Source organism: Martes martes (genome assembly GCF_963455335.1).
Source record: "Martes martes genome assembly, chromosome: 17".
Classification (NCBI taxonomy): domain Eukaryota; kingdom Metazoa; phylum Chordata; class Mammalia; order Carnivora; family Mustelidae; genus Martes; species Martes martes.
The window spans coordinates 50297659-50321540 of record NC_137905.1 but is presented as its reverse complement, the minus strand read 5'-3'; the positions used below and the strand labels follow the sequence as shown (position 1 = coordinate 50321540).

General features: G+C 59.9%; 1 protein-coding gene across 2 annotated transcripts; it reads left to right on the top strand.

The window, feature by feature from the left end:
• Positions 1-952: 952 nt before the first annotated feature.
• On the top strand, positions 953-22497 carry NAPA (NSF attachment protein alpha). Of its 2 annotated transcripts, none has more exons than XM_080828850.1 (11): positions 953-1204; positions 9692-9771; positions 12151-12267; positions 16892-16938; positions 17628-17705; positions 17947-18002; positions 18089-18173; positions 18945-19049; positions 20172-20240; positions 20781-20831; positions 21737-22497. In XM_080828850.1, the coding sequence occupies exons 1-11, from the start codon at positions 1107-1109 to the stop codon at positions 21836-21838; spliced, it is 888 nt and encodes a 295-aa protein (XP_080684976.1). In that variant the 5' UTR covers positions 953-1106; the 3' UTR covers positions 21839-22497. The 2 variants fall into 2 exon arrangements, with proteins under 2 accessions (XP_080684976.1, XP_080684977.1); XM_080828851.1 differs by lacking the exon at positions 953-1204 and adding an exon at positions 5839-6231.
• Positions 22498-23882: the final 1385 nt, after the last annotated feature.

Here is a 23882-nt window from a genome sequence, read left to right as displayed (position 1 = left end):
CGTTCGTTCATTCATTTATACTGCGTGGGATCAGGGACGTTTTATACAGTGGACGATAATCCTGGACTAGTTTAATGTGTTGCTCAAATTGTTCCAGCTTTGGCCATTGGGAGCTCTTCCAGTTGGCTCCTGTGTCTCTGACATATCCTACCACTTGTGTGTGTCTCTCTCACACACACAGACACTTCCTTTTTGGCACTACAAGATGCTCCAGGCTCATCCTGTGTAATTTCCTGCCCAAGACTCAAAGCAGCCACTTATCAAGGAGTCCTGGTTCCTTTTATTGGGGAATGGTATTAAAGATCTGGGCTCTGAGTGTCTGAATTTTTGACACGCTCTGTCCAGCCCTTTTTTTTTTTTTTTTTTTTAATAAATGCAGAGAGCCCTCGCTCAGTTTTGTTCCCCCGTCTGGGTACTTTACTGGCCTTCCCAAACCAGTTCCAGTATCCGTCAGCAGAGGGCGCAAGAAAAGGCAGAGCGCTTTCCTGACCGCTGACGCCTCTCCTAGTGAAGAGCCGCGCGAGAAAAGGGGCGGAGGCGGGGCTGAGCTGCGCGCTGGACACCTGTCAAACCCGGAGGAAGGCGGGGCGTATCTTCCGGCCGGGGCCGGGAGCTGTCACGTGAGGGTCAGTGGTCAGCTGACGGGGGCGCATGTTCCGCGGGGAGGGACGGACCGACCCGGGGGGATGCTGGTGATTGGTGGAGCAGCAGCTAGAAAAAAGCACCTCGGACAGGGTCTTGGACGGTGGGGACTACGATTGGCTTGGACAAGTCACGTGGGATTTCGTGGAGCGCACCAGGAAGAGTGGAGAGTCTTACGCGGAAGTACGCGCAAGCGTTGAAGTATCGCGTTGCTCATTGGCGGCCTTGAGTCACGGGGCGGTGTGCGGCGACGGGCGAGGGCGTGGCCGGCGTGGCTCGCGCTTCCCTAGCGGACCGCTGGTTGGCCGGCACACGTCACATGGTGCCGAGCTGCGGGCGGCGCGCACCGGTGCGACGTCAACGCAGCCGTCTAAGCTTCCCCGACCTGTCTATCGCGGCGGGGCCTCGGCTGAGTCCCCCGTGGGCCCGGGTCGGGCCGTTTGCTGAGTACCTTTGGGGCCGCCATGGACAACTCCGGGAAAGAAGCGGAGGCGATGGCGCTGCTGGCCGAGGCGGAGCGCAAAGTGAAGAACTCGCAGTCCTTCTTCTCGGGCCTCTTTGGGTGAGAACCGCGCGGAGGGTCGGCTGGGACCTACGCTGAGAGGACGAAGGAGTCAGGGCGTGAAGCGGCGGGGTAGGGTCGCACGGCTCGAGCCTAGAGAGCGGAGGGCATTCCGGGAGGAGGTAGTAACAGAGGCTAAGGACAGCGGACCCCAGCAGTGGCAACACTGTTGGAGGAGAGACATTCTGCGGTGTTGGGAGGGCTCCGGGCTGAGGGCACCCAAACCGAGGCCACACCGTCTGGAGGCGGTAAGGGAACCCGGGCTGAAGATGGGCCAAGGGGCGGGAGGAGAACCTGCGCGGAGCCAACACGGTCTGAGGCCCTCAAGGGGACCGGCCTGGGAGAGCAGCCAGGTCAAGGAGTCTTTTGGAGTTCTAGGAGAACCTGTCTGAAGGCACCCTGATGGGCACGGTGGGGCCCGGGACTGACACCTGGCCGGCGGATTGACCTTCTTCCCAAGGCGCATCGCAGTGGGTTTCAGTGAACTTTGGACGATGGGGGTCAGGGGGGTCAGGGCTAAGGTGATCTTGGGAGCGATGAGCCCAAGTCTGAGGTGTGTGAAGGCGCTTGAGAGAAAGCTGCATGAACTGGAGAAAGGGCTTGGACTCGAGGTGCTGGAGAACATTGAGGATTTTAATGGGAGCCGTCTTACTCTGTCTGGGCCTCTATGACAAAGTACTGTAGAACGGGTAATTTATCTCTGACAGTTTGGAGGCTGGAAGTCCAAGATCGGGGTGCTGGCAGATTTCGTGTCTGATGAGAGTCTGCTTTCTCATAGACAGAGTGTTTGTCACTGTGTTCTGTCATTGTGGAAGGTGTGATGGAAGGGATGAACTAGCGCTCTGGAGTCTCTCTCGTAAAGACGTTCATCCCAGTCAGGAGGGCTTTGCCTCATGACCTAATCACTTCCCAAGGGCGCCCATCTCCTAATACCATCATCTTGGAGGTTGGGTTCTTGACACGACACATGAGTCTTGAGAGGACACATTCAGTCCAGAACAGGGCCACTCTGGGAGGGCTCTCATTGGCCTTTTGGAAAGGACTGCAGCAGCTGGTGTGGGGGAGAGCGAAAGCAGTGACGGTCATAATACTGGCTTAGATTTATTAAGTTCTCTGATTCTGAGTCAGACCTGGGCCAGGCACTTCCCCTGCGTCCTTGCATTGCATCCTCACAACATCCCTGTGGAGGTGGACACGTTTACTTGCCTTGGTCCCGAGTAAGTGGGAGACCTGGGCCTGTCTGACCCCAGAGCTATCTTGCTGCCACACGCATTTCTCCCCGAGGCTCGTGCCCATTTCTGGACCCTACACTTAGAGAGGATGTTGACAGACTTTTCAGTGTCTGAGGGGGCTCTCACCCCATAACTCTCCCTCCTTCCCTGCCTCACATGGCAGTTTTCTCCAAACGTTCGAGAGAGCGAGCCGGTGTATTCCTCCCAGACCCTTCCAGCTCCAAAAGCGGTTGAGATGGTGCTGAGAGGGGAGTGGGCAAGGCGGGAGCAGAGAGCAGAGGGGCTGACCAGAGCCTCTCTGAGAGCGACAGGTCAGCCCAGACACTCCTCTCGGCCAGCAACCACTCTTGGCACCTCCTCCCCTCTGGAGCTGGGGTTTCGTGTATTCAGCATTTCACAGCTGCCTTTTCTTGTGGCTTCGGGGACCGCGGGAGGGAGTGTTGGGGCTCAGCTCGTCCCTCGTGCTTTTCCCTCCCCTTTCAGAAACCTCGGCGGTACCATTCCAGACTGAGAGGCCTCTGGTCACGTCAGAGGGCCAAGTGGGATAGCCAGCCCCGTACCCTTGGATGTCAGGGCCTTCTTTGTTCTTCCTGTTTCTGGGCTCCTGGACACTAGAGGGCTTTGGGGCACCAGCAGCCCGCGAGGGAGGAGGGAGGCGGTACCAGCCAGTAGCAGATCCAGTTAGCAGATCAGAGCTCCTTGTGTCCCTTCCCTCTGGCTCCCTCCTCCCTCAGGCCCCCACCCAGAGCACGGGCACCTGGGGCGCACCTGGGACGGGGAGCTGTGGGGAATGAGGAGGGGGCAACCCAGACGGCTCTCTGGAAGCAAAAAGATGGAGAGTTCCTGAGTAAAGCACAGTGAAACCGCTGGAAAGGGGAGGGGAGGCACGCTTTCTCCTTCCCGCTCGGAGGCTTCAGATGGGTCCAGAAACTTCCCCACTGTGCCCCCTCAGGAATGGTACAAGCTCTAAATGGTGGTTGTGTTCCCTGGGGCTTGTCCTCATCCCTGACTCCTCCACCTTCGTCCCCCATCTCCCACGGACTGAAATCCAAGACAGAAACTTCTTTTCCGCTGGGATGCCAATGTTGATAGGAAGTTTCTCTGTCTGTGAATGGAAAATCATAGTAATACCTACTTCACGGGATGGTCCTAAACAGTAACTGGGAACGTGCTCGTGATATGGTGAGGACACAGCGCCTGGCCCTGGTGAGTGTTTAAGTACTCACTGTTATTATTAATACTGTTACTGCAAGTTGGGCGGGAGGCACCGGGGAAATAGGGATGGTAGCAGGTTGTGTAGACCGAGAGCAGGTTCCTAAAGATAGAGTGTGGACCAATCAGTTCCTGTTTAAACTGCCTGTAGGCACCAGCACGCCTCAGGAGCCTTGGAGCCTGGCTTGTGTAGGGGAGGAATGGGTGCCCAGGTCGGGTGGGTGGGCCCTTAGCCCAGCTCGGTGTGGGAACCTCAGCTTCTGGCCACGCCTTGGACTGCCTTTCTGCCTGTAGAGCCTGCCCACGGCCGGGCCTGCCTGTGTCCAGCAGGCACTGTGGTGACAGAGCTCCCTGCCAGCTGCTGGGCTCCATGGCCGAAAACTTGGGGGGCCTTTGCCCAGTCTCAGAGTGGAGTCCTTCCCGAGGGGATGCAGAGTCTGGGGTACCCCGGCTGTCATTTTGTGGTGGTCCCAGGGTTCTGCCTGTCAAGACGGAGGGGATCTTGCCACCTGGCTGTACAGAACTGCAGTGCTCCTGTTTGGGACGGGACAGCTGAGAGGCCGCGGTCTTTCGGAAATGTCTGTTAAGGCAAGGAAATACGTTCAGTTCCTGGGCCACGGTGAAGTCATCTTGTCGGGGTGCAGAGGCATCCGTAGGAGCGCTAGAGGAGTAGCCATCCCGCTGTGCGCAGGCTTGACCCCCGCCACCGAGCTTACGGTCGGGAAGGTGGTGGCCCAGAAACAAGCCTCGTCAGCAGGATGTAGGAAGGAGGGTTGGAGAGGTTGGAAGCCCCGGGGCTCTGTGGAAATCAGAGGCGGGTGCCCCCTTGCCAACCTGGGGGCAGAGGAGGTAAAGCTCACGCTGAGATTGGAAATAGGTAAACATTTCTAGAACGTGCCCTCTCTGCCAGCCCCGATAAGAGCCAGGCTGAGCACCTGCCATGTGGCGGGCACTCTCCCAGGTACTGCCCGCGAGATTGCAAGAGCCTCCGGCAGCCCCGTCAGGTACAGTGTCTCCCACCCCCCACCCCCCGAACAGGGTTACAGAAGGTCCTGCGTTTGAGTCCAGGCCTTGTTGCAGTCCCCGATTTTTTCCACCACCCCACGTGACTCTAGAATTCCCCTTGCCAGGTGGCTGGCAGCCCTCAGAGCGTGTTTCTCCTCCTTCACTGAATAGCAGCCATTTGAGCACCTGCCCTAGCTCTGCCCTTTGTGCCAGGCTGGGCGCTTCTGTTCTCTCTGATCCCCACAGGGCCGCTTCTCAGATCGGGTTCCTTGCCTCCGTCCTACAGATAAAGCAACTGAGGCTCCGCTGTGGCTAACCCAAGGTCACGCCGTTATCACAGTGCCTGAAACTGGGCTCAGCCCAGGTCTCTCGGCCCCCAAGTCCATTCTGTTTCTGCTTCTTGCCCATTACAGACATGTCACAAGAGCGACCTGAGGTGGTTGCAGAATGCAGCGGTTAGCACGTAACAACTTTATCCTTTCATTGTTGCCGCGGCCTGTGTGTGCACTCTGGGGGCCCAGGCCCTGCCCCACAGGAGCTCATACCCATGGGGTAGGCGAGGGGTACACACTGCAGAGCCCGGCAGGGGGGTGGGAGCGGTGGTGGTGAAGGGCTTAGCCTCGCAAAGGGGGGCGGGAGGACATGCCCGGGGATCCCTCAGCTCTGCTCTGACAGCGCAGTGTCGTCATCAGAGGAGCAGGGCTGGTGGCTGCCCGCTCCCTGTGCCAGGTGGCCCTTCGTGTTCTCTGCTGTTCCTTCCGCTTGCAGCCCTGATGGGGGCCCCTGTGGGGGGGCTGGTTACCGCCGCCCTCCCTTGCCTAGAGGCAGCTCCGTGCGGCTCCAGCAGAGAGCAGCGTCTGCCCGTTGGGTGAGGGAGATCGGCCCAGTGTTGGCTGTTTACTCTGGAGCAGGTGGGGACCGTGGCCCCCTTCTCATTTTCCAGAAGACCCTTGGACGTGGGGAAGGACGCCTCCAGATCACTGAGTGAGAAGCAAGGCAGGACTTGATCTCCAGGCCTGGGTCCTAGTTCTGGGCCTTGCCACTTTCCGGCAGTGTGAGCATGGGCTGGCCCCCTAACTCCTCCAAGACCCACCTTCCTCCTCGGTGGAGCAGGGGTGACAGCCAGGGCTTCGCTGTCAGGAACTCGGCACTCCTATCAAACAGTTCTAGTCACGTGATGGGGGTGTGTAAACCAGGAGACACAGTAAGGGCGGGATAGGCCCTAGGGTCCCTTCTTCCCCACCCAGGACACTGCCCGGAGAAGCAGAGCCAACCGAGGACAAGGACGGGACCGAGGGGCGGTGACTGTGGCTCTCTGGACGCACAGGAGGCCCAGGGAGGCCCGAGGACCTGCAGTGGGAGTTACTCCATCCGGCCTGCCCTTTGCAGCCCTTAGGAGAGTGCCGGAGGGCCGGGTGGCATGTTTCTGGGAGCCAGGAAGTGCCCAGGGGGTGGAGGAAGGAGCTAGGGAGGCTACGGCTCTGCCCTGCAGACCCCCCTCCACCAGGCCTGGGGCCCACCGGACCGTCTGTGCATCGCTGGCACCGCACGCGCCTCTCCATATGGCAGTCGCCGGAGGTTGGTGGCTGTGCCTGGGAGCCCTGAGGCTGCTTCCTCCGCCCGGGGAGGGGGCAGAAAGCAGAGCTGAGTGGGTAATTATAGACAGCCCTGCAGCAGGCCGGCCCAAACCAGTTCCCTTTATTCCCGGCGTGACTCGGAGCCCGGGCTGCGGGGTGGGGAGAGCCAAGCAGAGGCAGCTCGGGGGAGGTCTGTGGGGGAGGGACTGTCAGCTGTCACTGGTGCGGCCACTGGGCTCTTCAGGAGGGGCAGGCCCAACTAGCTTTTCTGGATCTCCTGCAGGAGGCACTGGAGGAGGCTAGTTTCTTCCCAGAAGGGAGTTTGCCACGCTTCATGGGTGCTCCGGGAGCTAGCCTGACCTGGGGGAAAAGTCCTGTGGTCAGCTGTAGCTTTATCCTGCAGGGCGGCCCCTTGGTAGAGTGCTTGCGCTCGGACTTCTTCCTTCTGGTCACTCTCCCTGCCAGAAACCTCCCTGTCATGTTATATAATAGGGCCTCACCCCTTCCCCTGGCCTCCTGTATGGGGTTCCCCACCTGCCTCTCCGGCCTCGTTTCCTACCCTTCCCTGCGCCGTGGCCAGCCTGGCCCGCTGCTGTTCCTGGAACTGGCTGCGCCTGTTGCTGTCCTGGGGCCTTTGCACATGCTGTGACCGCTCTCTGGAATGGTCTTCCCTCCTTCTGTCGGTTGCTCCTTAGTCATCTTTGGGGACTGATCTTGAACTTCCGTCCTCACAGCAGTGGCCATGATCTGCCCGTGCATAGAGGCTGCCTCCTCCCCCAGTCCCTCCAGGGCTTACTCAGTCTGAAATCGTCTTGTTGATTTCCTGTTTACGGAGGACCAGGTCCTTCTCCTCGGTTTACTGCTAATACGTGCGAGTGTCTGGCACATAGTTAATGCTCAGATTTGTTCCCCAGGTGAGTCAGTGGCTGTGGGCTTCTGTTTCAGGATCTGCCAGTGACCCGAGGCAAGTCATTTGTGCCCTCTGGGAATTCCACTTCCATCTCTTAAAGAAGATGATGGAATCCCAGAGATTCCCCTGTCATTGCCTGGCATGGAAATGGCCAGGACCCAAGTCCCGAGAGGAGGGAGGAGGCAGGCCTGAGCAGACATTAATCTCTCTGGTTTTCCCACTCCGCAGTTAGAATTATTGACCTGGTGCAGGGCTGGCCCGGGATCACAGAAATTTCAGCCTGGCAGCTGCCGGCCTTTGTGTGCTGTGTTCTCTCCGTCCCACTGAGCTGAAACACACCAGCTGGGGCTGACCCTGTCCATTGTTGGTCACCCCTCTTTGGGCCCCTCGGTGGGTCGAGCCATTTCTGCTCATGGAGCCTGAGTTTTTTCAGAGACTGGCTGAATCTGGATAGGGCTTCATTGTTCTCACAAAGAAGGGAAGGAGGAGCTCGGCACGGGGAGACGCGATGTCGGTCTGTGAGCACATCCATCTATTTTAAGTCAGAGAACGTTCTAGAGAAGGTCCCCAGAGGATTTTGTAGCCAGGCCCCAAAGGCCCCGTACCGCCAGTGCAAGTTCCTTGTCTCTCCAAGGCCAGTAGTGGGTTCTACAGAAGTCACTCCAAGCAGCAACCCCAAGTGCAAGGTGTGTTGGCCCAGCTTGGGTGAAGCGGGCCGGGGAAGACCGCGGGACCCAGCAGAGTGAGCATAGGCGTGCGCTCCCCCGGGGGACCGCTTCCTGTGGAACAGCAGAGGCTAGGGGAGACGGCATCAGCATAGCCCCAGAAGGTAGAGACTTTTCATCCAAAGAAGAACTTTACCTTCTGGGATGTGGATCCTGGAGGCCGGGATTCCAGTCCTCACCGGCCAGCTAGCCTGCCCTGGGGGGCATATTACCAACGGAAACAGCCTGACTCCCAAAAAGAGAAAGAAGAGTGAGCCATGGGTGTAGATCAGCTTTTTCCTCCTGAACTCACCGGAGCTCTCTGAATCCCCGGAGCCCATTGTGTAAAAAAGCCTGACTCCAGGCCCCACCCAGACCAACTGAGTGAAATCTTCCCGGCAGGTGGCTAGGGGGTCTGGTGTGATCTTGGTAACCAGCCGCAAAGGAACGGACGGACGGAAGGAGCCCTGTGAACACAACTTCCAGAATTACCCCGGAGGCCCTCCATAACCACAGCGGGGGCTGGCTGGCTGGTTTCCAGGGCCAGTGAACACGGGTTGGGGGGGGGGGGCGGGAGGACAGGAAACCTGATTTGTGTGGCGTTCTGTTATAAAATACCTCTCTTTTCTCTTCATTTAACACAAAACGTTGATGTCAGCGAAGAGAGAATCTGAAATCCATTTAGTGGAACTCAGCGTGTGGGGTTGTTTTCTACTGGTGGATGTGGGCATGGGAATTTGGACAGTTGCAGAGACCACAGACCTCATGAGCCGAGGCGGGGTTGCATTCTTGGAGGTGGACAGAAACATGGCGGGGACTCACAAGGTACACATGAAGGGCGCCCCGAATTCCGGACAAACTTCCGACGCACGGCTTGGAGATCGGGAGGGCGGACGGAGTAAAGCTGCCCCAGCGGAGTGCTCTTTATTTGATTTTTTTTTCAAACGTACTTCTATGTATCTCTCAGACCCCTGCTCTGGCACAAGAAGGTCTTCGAAGGTGGTTTTGTCATTTTAAATAATTCTGCACTGAACATTCTTACACCTTCTCTGATTAGTTTTTTGGGGTAGAGTGCTAGAAATGTAACTCATTGCTGGACCACAGAACCAAATGTAAATCCTGATATTTAAAACGATTTATATATATCTTTTCTATGTTCTGTATAAATACATTTTAGCAGATAAAATAGGCAGAAGATAAGAAAATTCAAGCAGTACAAAGGAGGAGCATGTGAAATCTTGTCTCTCGCACCTGGCCCCCCCAGTTCTGTAGATCCCACCTTAGAGAAGAAAGGCAGTGACTGGTTTTCTGTGTGTTATCTGCTCTGTCCTGAAATAGTAACGGCACACGCGTAGGGTTGGGAGGTCTTCCCAGAACGCCTGCAGTGTGCAAGGCATGGGCTTCAGGCATTGGGGGATGGACAAGGTGTACAGAGCTGGGCTTCTCCCCCAGAATGCTTTGCGACGTGTTGGTGGGGTGGGGGGGAGTTTGCATAGAGCCTGGGAACCAGCGTTCACTGAACAGAAGTGGAAGAGGCCATCAGAGGCTGGGCTCACAGGAAGGCTGGGAAGTCTTCCCCCTCCCCCGCCCGCCCCCACCGTGTGGGGATGACCCCAGCCTCCCCCGGCTGCCCAGACACCTGCAGTGAGCGTGCCTTTGTGCAGCGGGAGTGGGGGCCACCGGCTCGGTCTCCCCTAAGCCTTCAGCAGAGGCCTGGGCTGCAGAGGACTTCACAGGGGCCTTATGGGGGTCAGGGGCCCAGATACCCACCGTCCCCAGGACAGAATGCGGGCTGCTGCTCACTGCCAGACTCCTGCGTCTCATCTCCTTTTCCCTTCTTTCCCCAGAGGCTCATCCAAAATAGAGGAAGCATGCGAGATCTACACCAGAGCCGCGAACATGTTCAAAATGGCCAAAAACTGGAGTGGTATGTGACCTCTGCAGAACCCTTCAATGCTCCTTTCTCCTCCTTTCCCTCGGCTTCCAGTCCTGAGGGCCTGGCTCCGGGGCTCGACCCTCACTGCCCCCCCATCTCTCTCTGCCATCTGTGGCACCAGAAACCCACCGGCCTACCTTCGGCTCGCTTCGAGCCCCCGGGTTCTTGGGCCACGGGGCCTTGGCAAGAGGACTGTAGGGATAAATAGATTATTGAATCGGGGTAGCTCTTGGAGGGCTTTCTCCTTAAACCCAGAATGTCCAGTTTACCCTGGAACCTCCTCCCTAGTGCTTTCATCAGGTCTGAATTCTAGGCCTGAGGGAACGTTCCAGTGGTTCCAGTAGTCACCTTAACCATCGGCCGTTTATCGAGGGCACCCCAAGTGCCGAGCATGCGTGTTGAATGGAACTGGCAGGGCAGCTCTGTGAGGGGCGCTGCCGCTAACATCCCTGTGGTGGGAAACCGAGGCTTGACTCAGCCCCGGGGCCTCAGGCGCCACCCCTAGTGAGGGACCAAGAGCCAGAATTCGGAAGGCAAGAGCTCGGACTCTGGAGCGCGGTGCTCGGCCGGCCGCTGTGAGGCTTCAGGCCCTCCGCAGCCGGAGGGACTGAGGTTTGTGGCACGGCTCGAGCAGGCCGTGTGTCCCCGGGCAGCATCTGTCGTGGCTGTGAGCAGTGCCCCCCCCCCCCCCCCGCCTTGGGGTGGAAGCTGGCCAGGACCCTGGTCCGCAGAGGAGCAAACTTCCGGAGCGGCCGTGAGGTGCCCGCCGCAGCCTCCCGTGTGTTCTCGCTCCAACTGGGGGAGGACACACGGTGACAGTGTCGCACATTGCTGCAAGGGCCTCCATCCTTGGGGAGAGGGTTTCCCAGCTCCCGCGCCTCCAGAGATGCTCACGACCTGTGTTGGCAGGCAGAGCGAGCCCAGAGTTACGACTCCTCTGACTTGGCTGCGGGGCTGTGGTCCGGCTCCAGCAGGGCTGGCTCTTGGCCGAGGTGGGGCGGCCAGGCAGGCAGGGGCTCCTAGAGGTGGGAGAGACCGGAAGAGGTGGCCAGGAGCCGCCTGAGGGCCTTGGAGAGTCTAGCGTGGCATGGAGCTCATCGGGCCGATTCCGGGATGCAGCCTCCAGCCCCAGCAAGACTGAATCCGGGAAATCGGGCAAAGACAGGTTTGGGACCCTGGGAGGAACTTTCTGACCGGAAGGAGACACAGCCTGGCACGGGACCCTGGAGGCAGAGTGTGGAGGCCTGGGGTGAGATGGAGTCACCTCATTTCCTGAGCACACCTTTGGTTTCCTGGAAACTACAAGGGTTTTTCCTGAGCTTTCACCAGATATATTGTGCACAGAGCCACATGCCCTGTATAGTTTCACGCTCCCAAGCTGACGAGGTGCCCTCAGAGAAGGAATATTTACTTCTTGATCGCATGGGTGTCGCTCTGCCCCTACAATGTGTTGCTTCCTCCCCACCCCCAACTAGTCAAACAAAAATCCTGGGCTCTGTTTCATTTTTCTCCCCATGGCACCGCTTTTCTGGAAATTCTGCACTCACGTTTGAGCCTTTAAAGATGATACATTCTACGTGATGGGAACTGGGCTGCTTTTGTCTTTCCTGCTGCTCTGATGTCCCAGGATGGGTCAGGCCCTCCCGTCCCCTTCCCACTCTGGAAGTCTATGATTCCGATGTGGCCAGAGGAGGACAGCGGTGGGCATTGGAGCTTCCGGTCAGGACACTTCCACCCCCAACCCCTGCTCTCCAGCCCCGTAGGCGAAGCGATGCCATTGTTTCCGGCAAACCGCCAGGCAGCTTAGGAGACACGGGTGACTGCAGTGGCTTGGGAGCAGCGCAGGAAGACCACATGCAGCCAAGGACAAGACAGACTGGGCCTCCCGTGGCGTCTGCACCGCCCTCTTCCCTGGGAGCACTTGTCCCCTGCACCTGATTTCCCGCTGTCCCCCGGGGCCACTGCTGGGGTCAGCTGGGGATAGTTTCTGTATCCTGCGTAGCTCTCAGCCCCATTGGCCTTCTCCTCAGATCTTTAGAACCAGGTGGCCCTGGAAATACTGCCAGAGGCTGGGATTCAGGCCGTGGGATCATAGCGGGCCCCCACCTGGCTCTCTCTCTGTATACTCAGGGCTCAGGGGCTTCCCCCCGGGGCCGCTTCCTCCTCCCTCCCTGTCCACATCAGGGCCTTCAGGAGCCTCAGCCCCAGCCAGAGTCAAGAGGCTGAGGTCAAGGCCTTCACCTCCGCTCCCCCGGGGCCAATCTGAGAGCCCCCCTCCTCGCAGGGGGACAGGGTTGTGGGGGGCAACGTCAGGGCAGCTTCTGACAGGCAGAGCCTCACTCAGGCTGCGCTCGCTCTTTCTCGTTCCAGCTGCCGGAAATGCTTTCTGCCAGGCAGCCCAGCTGCACCTGCAGCTCCAGAGCAAACACGACGCGGCCACCTGCTTCGTGGATGCCGGCAACGCGTTCAAGAAGGCCGACCCCCAAGGTGAGCCTCCGCGGGTCCTTGGGGCCCAGCGAAGCCCTCTCCCAAGAATCCTCAGGTGTCCGGCCCAGCCCACAGGGAGACACTTGCGCTTGAACTTCACGATTGGCTCCCTTCCGGCTGGCATTTGCATCCCGCTCCAAGCCTCCGCCTCCCCCTGCTGCTTTGTGCACGCAGCTGATGCTTCCCTCCCGGAGCCTGGAGCATTTGGGAGTGGGAGTTACACCGCAGACCCACCGCATGCCAAGGAGAGAGGAAAATCTGTTCTGGTGTCAGAATTAACATGCAGAAGGGGGGTGGGAGGGGGTTCTGAGACCAGCCAGGTAGGAGTTGCTGCCGAAAAAGGAGCGGAAATTATCCTAACCTGGCTTCCCTACCCCGTGGGGGGGAAATCAGAGCAGAGCCCAAGATGGGAGTTGCCAGAGAACAAGTTACTTAAAACGAGGGCGTGCTGGGGAGAGAAGCCCGCTTTGGGACTGACTCATGGCAAGAAAACCATTTGTCCCACTGGGCTCGTCCCGACGCAGGAGCACAGCCCAGTGGGGACCAGAATTTTGGGTCTTGGGGAGCTGGAATTTTAATTTCTGTTTTTCATCTCAGTGCCAGACACAGGTTGCTAACTTTTTAATTTTAGCGAGCCAAGATGCTTTTTTTGGGTGACCATCTATTGCTACTGTTCTCTCAGAAGAGAATAGGGAATACGTGAATGTTTTAAGGGGAAAAAAAAAAAAGATGCCTCATCTTGGAACAAAGACCTGCCCTTCCCAGGAGAGAACAGTTTGCAGCCGGGCATCAAGGTGCCTGCGGGGCTCAGTGAGCACCAGTTCCTGCCCCGGTGCGGGGGACTTGCTGGCCGATCCCCTAGTGCCACCAGGGACCTGTTGTTTCCAGGCAGGGATTGAGTGTCTCGGTAGACCAAGTAGTGTCTCTGTGTCCCCAGACTTGACCAGTCCCTGCTGTGTAGCTAGGGGTCTCCCAGAGGTTGGCCTGAGGGGTCACACGGTGGGCCCAGGCTCAGCAAGGACCAGAGGGGAGGCCTTGTGGCGAGGTTGAGCCACGGCAGGCTGTGTGGGTGATGTGAGGAGGACCCAGGCCAACCTTGAATCACCCAGGGACGTCTGTCCCATTCCCTGCCCCGCCCCTCGCCATCACTGTCAGCCTTCCTTCTGCTCCCTGGGGAACTGGTCCTCCTGGAGTTGCCACTCTAGCCTCTGTGATGTTCAGCTGCTGCTCTAGAGTGACCGGAAGGACGGGTCTCTGGGGCAGGAGTCAAGTGCAAACAAACACAGCGCTTCCCTGGGACGGGCCCCCACCCGGCTACACGATGTTGCGTCTGTGATGTTGCGTCCTTGGGCCTCGGGTGGCTTTTGATCTGAGCTTTTCCAGCCAGAGGCAGGGCTCTGCAAAGGGTGGGCTCGGTGCTAGGGCCTGGGTCAGGGTTGGCGCCCTGCCTCAGGAGCTGTGCCACAAGAGTGGGAGGGCAGCAGTCATTGCGTGTACCGACGTGGCCATCCTGGGGCCCAGAGGCCAACTTGGTTTCTCCGGGATCAGCAAGTGCAGTTTGCTGCCTGGGAGCTGAGAGCGGTGGTGGGGCAGAGGTGGGTTTGGGGTGGGAAGGACCTTTCAGGCAGCAAGAGGAGCAGTGACGAGGAGGGGAGCCTCATCTGGGCACGGCCCGGAGCGGGTGCCTTGGCCAGAGCGCCGGGTTCTTGGTGCTGAGCAGGGAGGGGCCCCAGAGTAGTGACCTGCACCGCCGCCTCGCTGACTCCCTGCCCAAGTAATGGCTCATGCAACGCGGGGCTCGGCGTGCTCCCCGAGTCTGGACCCAGCCCCTTTCTCTGTGACCTCAGGCAAGCAGTCGCCTCATCTTTTGGGCCTCCGTTTCCTTGTCTGGCAAGGCAGAGGCCACGTGTGAGAAGCACAGGCTCAGCCAGCCCAGCACCTGGCGTGTGACAGATGTCTGGTGAGGGGTGGCCCTTGGCTCCCATCAGAGGCCCGGCCTCCCCTGGCCTCCTCCCCGTGGCCATGTGGCTTGTAAAACAGAGCCAGAGGGCCCGCTCAGATCCCCACCGGGCTGCCCAGGCAGGCGGCCAGCTCCCTGGGGCCTTGCTGGTCCCCTTGGCCACCCTGAAGGCCTCTGTTCTGTGTCAGCACCTCCTCCAGGAGTCCTGGAGGCCCCCTCCCACTGCCCCTGCAAGAGGCCGCTGGTGCCCGGCCCGCACAGAAGGCCTGCCAGAGCTGGCCGGGATGGAGGGAGAGGACTTGGTGGCTGTCGGCGTGCCCTGTCTCTGCCAGTCTGCCTGGAATGGTGGACCGGGGCTGCCTGCTGCCCCCTGGGTGGCCAGCGGTGGGGCCGCAATGCCCCTGGCTGTGGGTGCTTCCCGGGGGTCCCAGTCTCTGCCCGCTACACTGGAGCGATTCAGGCCAGGGAGGTCTCTAACCCCAGCCACCTGAGAGCTAGGCCTAGGGCGGTGTGCGCACGCTACTGGGTGCCTCTGCGAACCAGACACGGCCGGGGCTTGCTTTAACCCAGGCCACTTCCTTGGCGGCCTTTGTCATCTGCCCCTATTGTTCCTGGGAGGGCTGAGTCCCAGGCTTGATGTGGGAACCAGCAGCTGGACCCAGAGGCCGCTGGAGCCCAGCGGGTAGGGCAAGGGCCCTGGGTTGCACGACTCCCGGTGAGCCTAAGCGAGCACCTTCCCCGCTCTGGACTGCAGCACCCCCCACCCTGGGCTGGATCTCATCCAGGGGTGCTCTAGCTGCTCCTCCTCGGGGGCCTGGTACCTGGAGGTTGTGTCCCGGGTACCAGCGCTCCCCGGGGTGTTCGCTGGCAGCTTGCCGCTTGTCCCCGAGCCGGGAGCAGGAATGAGAGGGCCTTAACCCCGTGAATCCATGTTGCTGCTGGGGGTGGGGGGTTTGATCTTCTGCACCCCCCGCTGCTGCTCCAGGGGCCGTGCCTTGCTGACAGCCCTGCAGCACCAGAACAGCCACTGAGAGAGCCTGTCTTCCGAGGAACTCGCAGCCTCTCCCTGTCCCCGCGCTCCTTGTAGTGGGAGCAGGCACAGGTGTGGGGTGGGCCTCCCCACCACCACGCTGTTCCAGAAGGGGGCGCCGGTGAGAGGCGCTCCCCTGTAGCCCAACCGGCCAGCTCCTCCCCGGCCTCAGCACTGGGTCGCAAGCAGCCCCTTGCCGGTCACCTGGTTCAGAAATGCTGTTGCACAATGTGTGCGTGTGTTCAAGCGAGACCGTTTCTGGCTGTAACTTGGGTTCTGTGTTCTCTCTCTCTCTGCCTTCTCTTTATCTCATTTTTTTTTTCTCTGGAGCCCCGGGCTTCCAGCGGTCAGCCTCAGAACCCCAACCGAATGCTGTACGTTCTCTGAATGTTTCTGGCATCTCGGGGGGTCTCTGGCATCCAATTTCAGAATTGGACCAAACCTTCAGGCCCTCCCTCCCCCATAGCAGTGCTCACGGACACCCACCTTTTGCATGTAAATTTGGAGGGGGGGCTTGTGGACTCCCTGAAGGCCCAGTCTGAGGCTGAGAGCCTCTCTTCACATATCCCCTCCCCCGCCCCGCCCAGGTAGTGAGACCTTGGGACTTGTAAGAACAGGCACCAGCTTCGGCCCTTCTCCATGGCCTCTCCGCCCAGCCGGCCTAGCAGACTTGGGGTGGGGGGGTAGGATAGCCCTGGAGGCAGACCAGGAGCCTGCAGGGTGCCCGGGACGTCAGGATGAACTTCCAGCCCCAGCCCAGCTTAGAGCCTGTGTCCTGGGTCTGTCCAGGCTCTCTGTCCTTCCCCCCCCCCCGCACCTCCCCCAACACCTTTTCCTTGGAGATGAGTTTTAAAAAAAAGCCACCCTGAGAGCTCATCTCTGTCTGCTAGAAAATGCCTCCCACTCATGCTGCTCGCTCTCCTCCAAATAACGTGTCAAAAAAAAAAAACAAAAAAAACCCATACCCGAATTTCAGGTCTTGGAAGAGGTAGTACCACAAAGGTAGCCGAATTTCTCTCCTCGTGGGCCTTCCTGGTGTTTGCTGCGTGGTTTGAGGAGTGGGCGGGTGGCAGAGGGAGGGACGAGAGCGGAGGGCTCTGCTGAATGCCGACACATGTGGATAAGACGGTGACGAAGGTCACAGCCCCAGGGGCCTGGGTGTCCTGACGTCCAGCTCCCCTCATGTTGTTGACAGAGGCTGGACAAGTGCAGGGGGTGTGGGGCAGTGTCAAGGTTCCAGAGCCCTGGTGGAACCTGGGGGTCCCTCACATGTCAGGCCTGGCTGCCTCTCGTCCCCCTTGCCAGCCCCTCTTGTCATGGTGGGTGGGGCCCTCGCTGGCCTGGCTCTAAACCCCCGTGGGAGGCTGGCTGTCGGCCTGTGTTCCGTGCCTGGGGTTGCCGAGATGACAGGTCACGGTCTGTACCGTCCATGGCTCTGAGCACGTTCCCTGGGGCTCGGGGATCCCTTCAGCCCCCCGGCCCAGCCACAGGAACGCAGCCCTGGTAGCCGCGTGAGCCCGATGTTCTCCACAGGCCGCCGAGCGTCCTCCCTGCCTCCCACTCGTCTCCTGGCTTCTGCCTAGATGACTTCTTTTTCTCGCTTCTGCCCCTCACTTCCTTTCTTCTCTCCTCAGAGGCCATTAACTGTTTGATGAGAGCCATCGAGATCTACACAGACATGGTAAGGGTCGCTGCCCGTCCTGGCTCCTTCCTGTCTCACCATATTGCTCCAGTCTGCTGTCCCCCAACCCCAGCACCAAGAGCAGGTGCAAGGGACAGTGGGAGTGGGGGGAGTGTGGTCCCCTGGGCCAGCCCCCACCCCTGCCCCAGGGAGCCACCCCCATGGTAGGTGAGGCCCAGAGGCGGCTCCGCCAGGGACCCAGGACCTAGACATGCCATGCGTGTCTTTGGGGGAAGATGGCCCAGGGAGGCCAAGAAGGGCTGTCCCGTCTGCAGCGGGGATGGGCAGACCATCAGCCTGGTTTCTCCAGAGCTCTCACCAGGCAATTCTAGGCTGGTCCTTCCACCACCGTGGGCCATCTGTCAAATGCTCCCGCAGGCCAGGCCCTCCGCTGGGTACCCATGCCACCATTACCTCTGGTGTCGCCTTGTCTGCCCATGTCCCTGTGGACAGGATGGACATGGAGGCTAAATGTGGAGGGACATGGACAGGGCACCCCCGTTGGGGCAGCGCCCAGACCCACGCCTCGGCGGAGCCTCCTGTTGAAGGCCTGTGCCCTTCTGGCTCAGTGGTGTGGCTGAGGGGCAGCGACCCACCAGCTTTAGGGACCTGGAAGGGTGAGGAGGGGCTGAGGTGAGGTGCTGGGACCATCACTCATCACAGAGAGCTCCGTCCTATGTCCTGCCCAGGGTCGATTCACGATCGCGGCCAAGCACCACATCTCCATTGCCGAGATCTACGAGACGGAGCTGGTGGACATTGAGAAGGTGAGGGGCGGTCAGCGGCCATGCCTGGCCAGTGGTCGGGGAGGACTGTGGCGGCCGGTCCCCTTGGACTGGGGCTCGTCTCACTGCTGTGTGCACTTGGGGAGTCCCCTAGTGTCTGAGTACTGGAAGGGGGCGTGGGACTTGGGCCGCGCTAGTGTAACGGGCCCAGGGCCCGGCCTGTGATGTACAAGGCCTGCACTGCTACCCCCTTTCCCTCTGCACCTGCCCCGTGTCTCCCCAGGCCATCGCCCACTATGAGCAGTCTGCAGACTACTACAAAGGGGAGGAATCCAACAGGTATGGGGCAGTGGGCTCTCCTCCCCAGCCCCCAGTAAGCCCCTAGGCCACTGCTGACCTCTGTCTTCCCCGCCCACCCCACACAGCTCAGCCAACAAGTGTCTGCTGAAGGTGGCTGGTTACGCGGCACAGCTAGAGCAGTATCAGAAGGCCATTGACATCTACGAGCAGGTGGGGGCTGGTGGGGCTCCGAGCCCTGCTCTCTGGGAGGGCCCCGCGCCCGTGCCTTCCTCTCCGCCTCCTTGCATCACCTCCCTGACGCTCTGTCCTGGCCTCAGTGGCTAAACCTTTCTCCACCCACAACCCACACAGTGTCACCGCCCTCTCTCTGTATGCTTCTCGCAGGGAGCTTTCTGGGAGGCCTAGGGTCCCGGAGGGAGTGGTCCTAAGGGGGCCAGAGGTGGCCAAGGGGCCTCCAGGAAGGCAGCCGGGTGGGAGGGATGGGGTGGGTACGTCCCTTGGGTGCGCAGGCTCCCCTAGGGTGTGTGGGGCGGGCTGGGCGGGCCAGGCTGTCCTGGTGGGTTCGGTTTGGCCAAAAGAAAGGCAGGCAGCTGGCCTCGGAGAAGGGGGGCGGGCACCACCTCTCATGTTCCCTCAGCCTGCCGCCCCTCTGCCCACCGTGAGCCAGCCTCCCGTGGAGCCTGACAGCGGAGCCGCCTCTTCCCCAGCGTCTTGGGCGCCTCAGGGGGCCCACGGACACCTGGCTTCAGCCCTGTGGCAGCACCCACCCCCTGTCAAACCCTGGGCCTTGGCTGCCTGTGCACCACTGGCTGACTTCCCTGGGGCTGGTCCTTGGCCTCCCTGCCCTTGGGGTCCCGGGTTAGAAGGGCCTCACCTAGGATACAGATGCTGCCCCCCCACTGGCCCCCGGGTGCCTGGCCATGACCCTGACCCTCTGGCTGCCTGCTGCAAGTTCATGGCACCGCCTCCACATGCCCACAGGTGGGAACCAACGCCATGGACAGCCCCCTCCTCAAGTACAGCGCCAAGGACTACTTCTTCAAGGCAGCCCTCTGCCACTTCTGTATCGACATGCTCAATGCCAAGGTGAGCCGGGGCCCCGTGGGTCTGCCCAGGGCTTCCCCCGCCTCCCCGTGACCACCTCAGAGCATCAGGGCTGTCACTGAGCTAGGTCGCTGCCTGACCCCTTAGTGGGGGGGCGAGCCCCGCCCTCACGTCCGGCCCCCCGACAGTCAGCTGAGTGTTGTCGCTGCTGTGTGGCCATCCCTGGCATCCCCCGCCCAGTCTCTGCCACTTTTGAATTTATCCAGCTCCTGGCTCACGCAGTGCCTGGTCTTCAGCGAGGGCACATTTTGAGTCCTTCCTGCTTCCCTTGAGGTCAGCGTCACTGTCTCTTGTCCTACAGATGAGGATGCTGAGGCTGAGACCAGAGACCCTTATTCAGGGCCTCATGGCCGGAGTCCAGATCTTTCTGGCTCCCAGTATCATGATCTGAACCACAGCATGCGCGCCCATGTCATCCATTTGCAGGGCTTCTCGACGGTAGAGGGGTCAGTGCTGGGCGAGGGGGCAGGGAACAGCGGGGGGAGGAGCTGGAGTCTCGCAGGGCCTCCAGCCACCCTGCCCGCCGCCCTGCCCTTCGCCACACGGGGTGTCTAAGCGCCACTGCCTCCCTGCTCCCGCTGGGGTAAGAGCCCGGGCTCTGGTGTCGGGCCCGCTCACGTCCCCGCCCCCACGCACTCTGTGCCCTGAGCAGGTCATCGTGCGTTTCCCCACTTTCAGAATGGGGGTCACTATCATTCGACCCTCCCCGGGTCCACATGATGGTTAAATGTGAGACAGACCCAGCACTAGCCCTGGCACGTAGGAAGGACTCACACGAGGCAGCGGTCATTTGCGTCCTACCCTGCGCACCGGCCTGGCATTTGCCCCCTACCCTGCACGCCGGCCTGGGAGACCTCCCTCCCCGCCGCAGCTTTGTTCCCCACAAGCTGTCTCTGCGGCCAGGCTTGGCCAGGCACAGTCCGACGGAAGTGCCTGCTGGGCATAGGGCCAGGTGACACTGGAGACTGGGGTAAGGGCGCGGAGTGCTGACTCGGGGCCAGGTGGCTCAGATCCCCTTGGCTGCCAGGCCGGTGGCTCCCATGTCCCATCTTCATTAGCTTGTCCCCTTCCTTCCTTCCTTCTTTCCACCCTGGCGATGTCCAGCTCGCTGTCCAGAAGTACGAGGAGCTGTTCCCCGCCTTCTCTGGTTCCCGGGAGTGCACGCTGATGAAAGTGAGTGCCCGGCGCCCCGCCGCCCTCTCCCTGCCTCTGGGCCTGGAGGGCTCAGCCAGGACCCCGGTTGGGGGGCGGGATCCAGAGGCTGGGACTCTGGGTATTACTGTCACTATCACCGTCACCGTCAGTGTCACCGTCACCGAGGTTTGTACGGCGGTTCTTCAGGGTCTTTTGTTTGTGTGTTGTTTTTCCTCTTCTCCTGTCTGGGCCTCCATTTTCTCGATGCGAGAAGTAAGGCTCAGGTGGTGGTGGAGGCGGGAGCAGAGCCAGGAGGCCGCGTGATCTCTTGCACAAACACATACACACATGCACACGTACACACGTGCACATACATGCACGTGCACACACACACCAGGCAGAGGTGGAACTAGCTCCTTCCTCCCTCCCAGCACGGGACCTCCCCCCCCCCCCAGCCCAACCTACAACCCCCAGATGGAGTAGGTGTGTGTCTTATCAGGCCTCAGTGATAGGGCTCTGGTGTCAGGCCTCAGGCCAGCCTTGGCCCCTGACTCCTGCCTGTCTGCTGTCTTCTTACAGAAACTATTAGATGCCCACGAAGAGCAGAACATTGACAGCTACACTGAGGCGGTGAGTGGCTGGGGCAGGGGTGGGAAGCGCCCTTCTCAGACACGCTGTCCTGTGAATCCCACCCTTTGTCCGGGCCCAGCCCTGGCTGTGAATTCCTTTCTCCAGTCACCCCTGAATTCTCACGGGGAGCCCCAGAGGTACAGGAGGTGTTCCCCCATACCAGAGATGATGACACGGGGGTGAGGTGAGGAGACTCGTCCTCGGCCTCTTGGGGGCAGAGTGGGGAGGCAGACCCACGTCTGTCTCTCTGTTCCCCAGGCCAAGGTCTTTGCACCAATGAGTGCTTCCCGTGAGCAGTGGGGACAGGGAGGGAGGGAGACGAGTCATGAAAGGGCCTCCCCTTCCAGCACCACCTTCCCTGGTAGAAGCACCCCACAGAGGTGTTTCTCCCTTTTCTTACTCTCTGGAACAATCTGGAACTCGATTGGGCCCAGTTCCAGTCCTAATGCAGTCGTGTAGACTGCGTCTGTCCAGTGGTGTCTCCTGGGTGCCCGTCAGGATGACAGATACTGAGGTCCCTCCAGTCCCTCCTGCCTGGGACGATGGATGGGACGTCAGGAAGCTCCAGCGAGGAGAAGGGAGGAGTGGGGCTGCGGCCGGGCAACAGGGCACTGGTTCTCCCTCTGGCCCCCGTCCCTGTGAACAGGCCTTCACATCTCCAGGCCTGTTTCCCACCCATAAAACAAGGAAGCTAGAGCATTTTTATGCTGCGACATCTTTTCTTCTTTCCAAGGCAGCCTTAGAGGGAACCCCCTCCCTTTGCTCCTCTCTGGGAGGCAGGCTGGGACACACATAGAGAATTTGGGGACCAGAGACTCTAGAACTGGGGACAAGGAGGGAATCAGGGCCAGGGCCAGCTGTGGGACCGGCCCCTCAGACACCCCTCCGGCCCCCGTGTGTCCCAGGTGAAGGAGTACGATGCCATCTCCCGACTGGACCAGTGGCTCACCACCATGCTGCTCCGCATCAAGAAGACGATCCAGGGGGACGAGGAGGACCTGCGCTAAGCCCCGCCCAGCCCCCTGGCACCTGTCTTCCTGCCCCGTCTTCTCTCCCCCGCGCCCCTCCAGCGCGTGAGCCCAGAGAGAAAGGTGGGGCCGAGACCTTGGCTGTGAGACCTTCCCTCCCTTCCCGCAGAGGAGTCTCACCAAGCCAGAGTGTGGGTTCAGCCCTGCTTCGGAGCCCCCAAGGCGGGGCCTGCTGGCCGGACAGTCCCCCTCTGTTCTCGCTGCACCCCTCGCCTCCTGCCCATTTATTTAAGCCCCCCAAAGGTCCCCTTCTCTGCCCCAAAACACAGACTCTTTGACACAGACCTATTTGCTGTGGGTGCTGCCAGGGATGGGGGCCAGTTATCTGGTCCCCCATCTCCTGACCAGCTGAGGCGCGAGGCTGGTTTCTGCCATTCCCACTTGTCCTCCAGCCGAGCTCTGAGCACATGTAGCTGCTGAGATTTGCTCTCACCTCGGGGGTAGGCCCCTCCCCCTCCAGTGCCGGGAACCACCCCCCCACTAAGCCTCCTGCAGCCCTGACCTCTCAGGATAGACCGCAGGCCCTGGAGCTCAGGGTCGTCCCTGCGTTCACCCCTACGTCTGCTCCTTCCCTAGTGCTTTGAGGTTTTGGGGTCAGAAGCTGCAGCTGGCCTAAGAAAATAAAAAAGAATACTTTGCACGAGTCTCCCTCCTTCTCACCTCTGCTGCCCCCTTCTCCCTTCAGGGCTGGTGTCCTGTCTCCCTGCCCCTCCTGGTCCCCGGCTTGGGCTCTGGGCACACTGGTTGTTGGGAAAGAGGGCAGGCGTGACCAGGAGACGGGGCTGGGGTCAGAGGCCCCGGGGGAGGCCTAGGGATGGGTGGGCTCGGGAGTCTAGGAATACCCAGCTTAATGCTATGGCCTCTGAGTTCTGCGGGCCTCAGTTTCCTCGGCTGGGATGGCGGGTGGCAGTCCCAGGCCTCAGCTGGCTGGAGAATGGAGGGTAAAGACCGTAGTGGTAAGGAGGCCGGAAGAGAGGCCCCTTGTGCCCAAGTCTCCCTGGAAGGAGGGTTGAAAGCCCCACTGCCATTTGTTCCAGGCATCCCAGGACAAGGGGGGAAACAGCTTAGGTGGGCAGTGCATGAAGACCAAGCAGGCATGGCAGTGGAAGAGGGGATGACAGGAGCCCTCTGCCCAGGGAAGGTGGGCAAGAACCACCAGCCTCCGCCAAACGCCACAGTGGAGGCCTGTGTGGAGATGAGCAGTCTGATGTGCATGGGCTGTGCCTGGCCCTGGGCTGTGGGGGGACTGAGCTGGAGGAGGCTCAGTGCCGAAAAGGTGTAGTTGCTATGGGTTGGGGTGTCAGGAAGTGAACTGGAGGGGGGGGTGGATGCAGACGAGGGGCTGCCTGGGAGACCAGGTCAGGCTCCCCAAAGAGGTGCTCCAGACCAGAACCCTGAAGAAGTCCAAGAGAGGTTCAGGTTCAGTGTCAAGTCCATTCTCTATGGACTACAGCACCAGGCCCTGCTCCTGTCCCCTTCAGCTCCTCCCACAGCTCAGATGGATTGATTGATGATGGCTGCCCAGGGCTCAATTAAGACTCCTGAGACCTGAGATCGATTACCAATGTCTGCCACCGGCACAGGCTGAAGGCTATGTATCCTCAGAATCTGTTTATGCCACCCTGACCTCGGTAGTGAGTCTTGACCTTGGCTGTGTTTAAAATCATTTAAAGTACACAAGCTTGGGTCACAACGTAATAAATTGTGATTTGGGTGAAGCTCCCCACCCTTTTGGGGGGTTTTGTTTTTTTCCTGGAAATTCCACATCTGAGTCATATGTGCCACAAGAGGTGGAAATCACTGAGCAGGACAGTTCTTTCCTTCCCAACATATAACTTCATTTATTCACTTAACAGATGTTAAGTGAACATAGTTCAGAGGTTACCACATGAGGGAGAAGCAGCCTGAAGAAAACATTCTTGAGAAGCAGAATTAGACCCCACATTCAACAGACACAGTGAGTATCTACTAAGCACCTACTGTATGCTATGCCTAGTCTAGGCCCTGGGAATACAGCATGAAA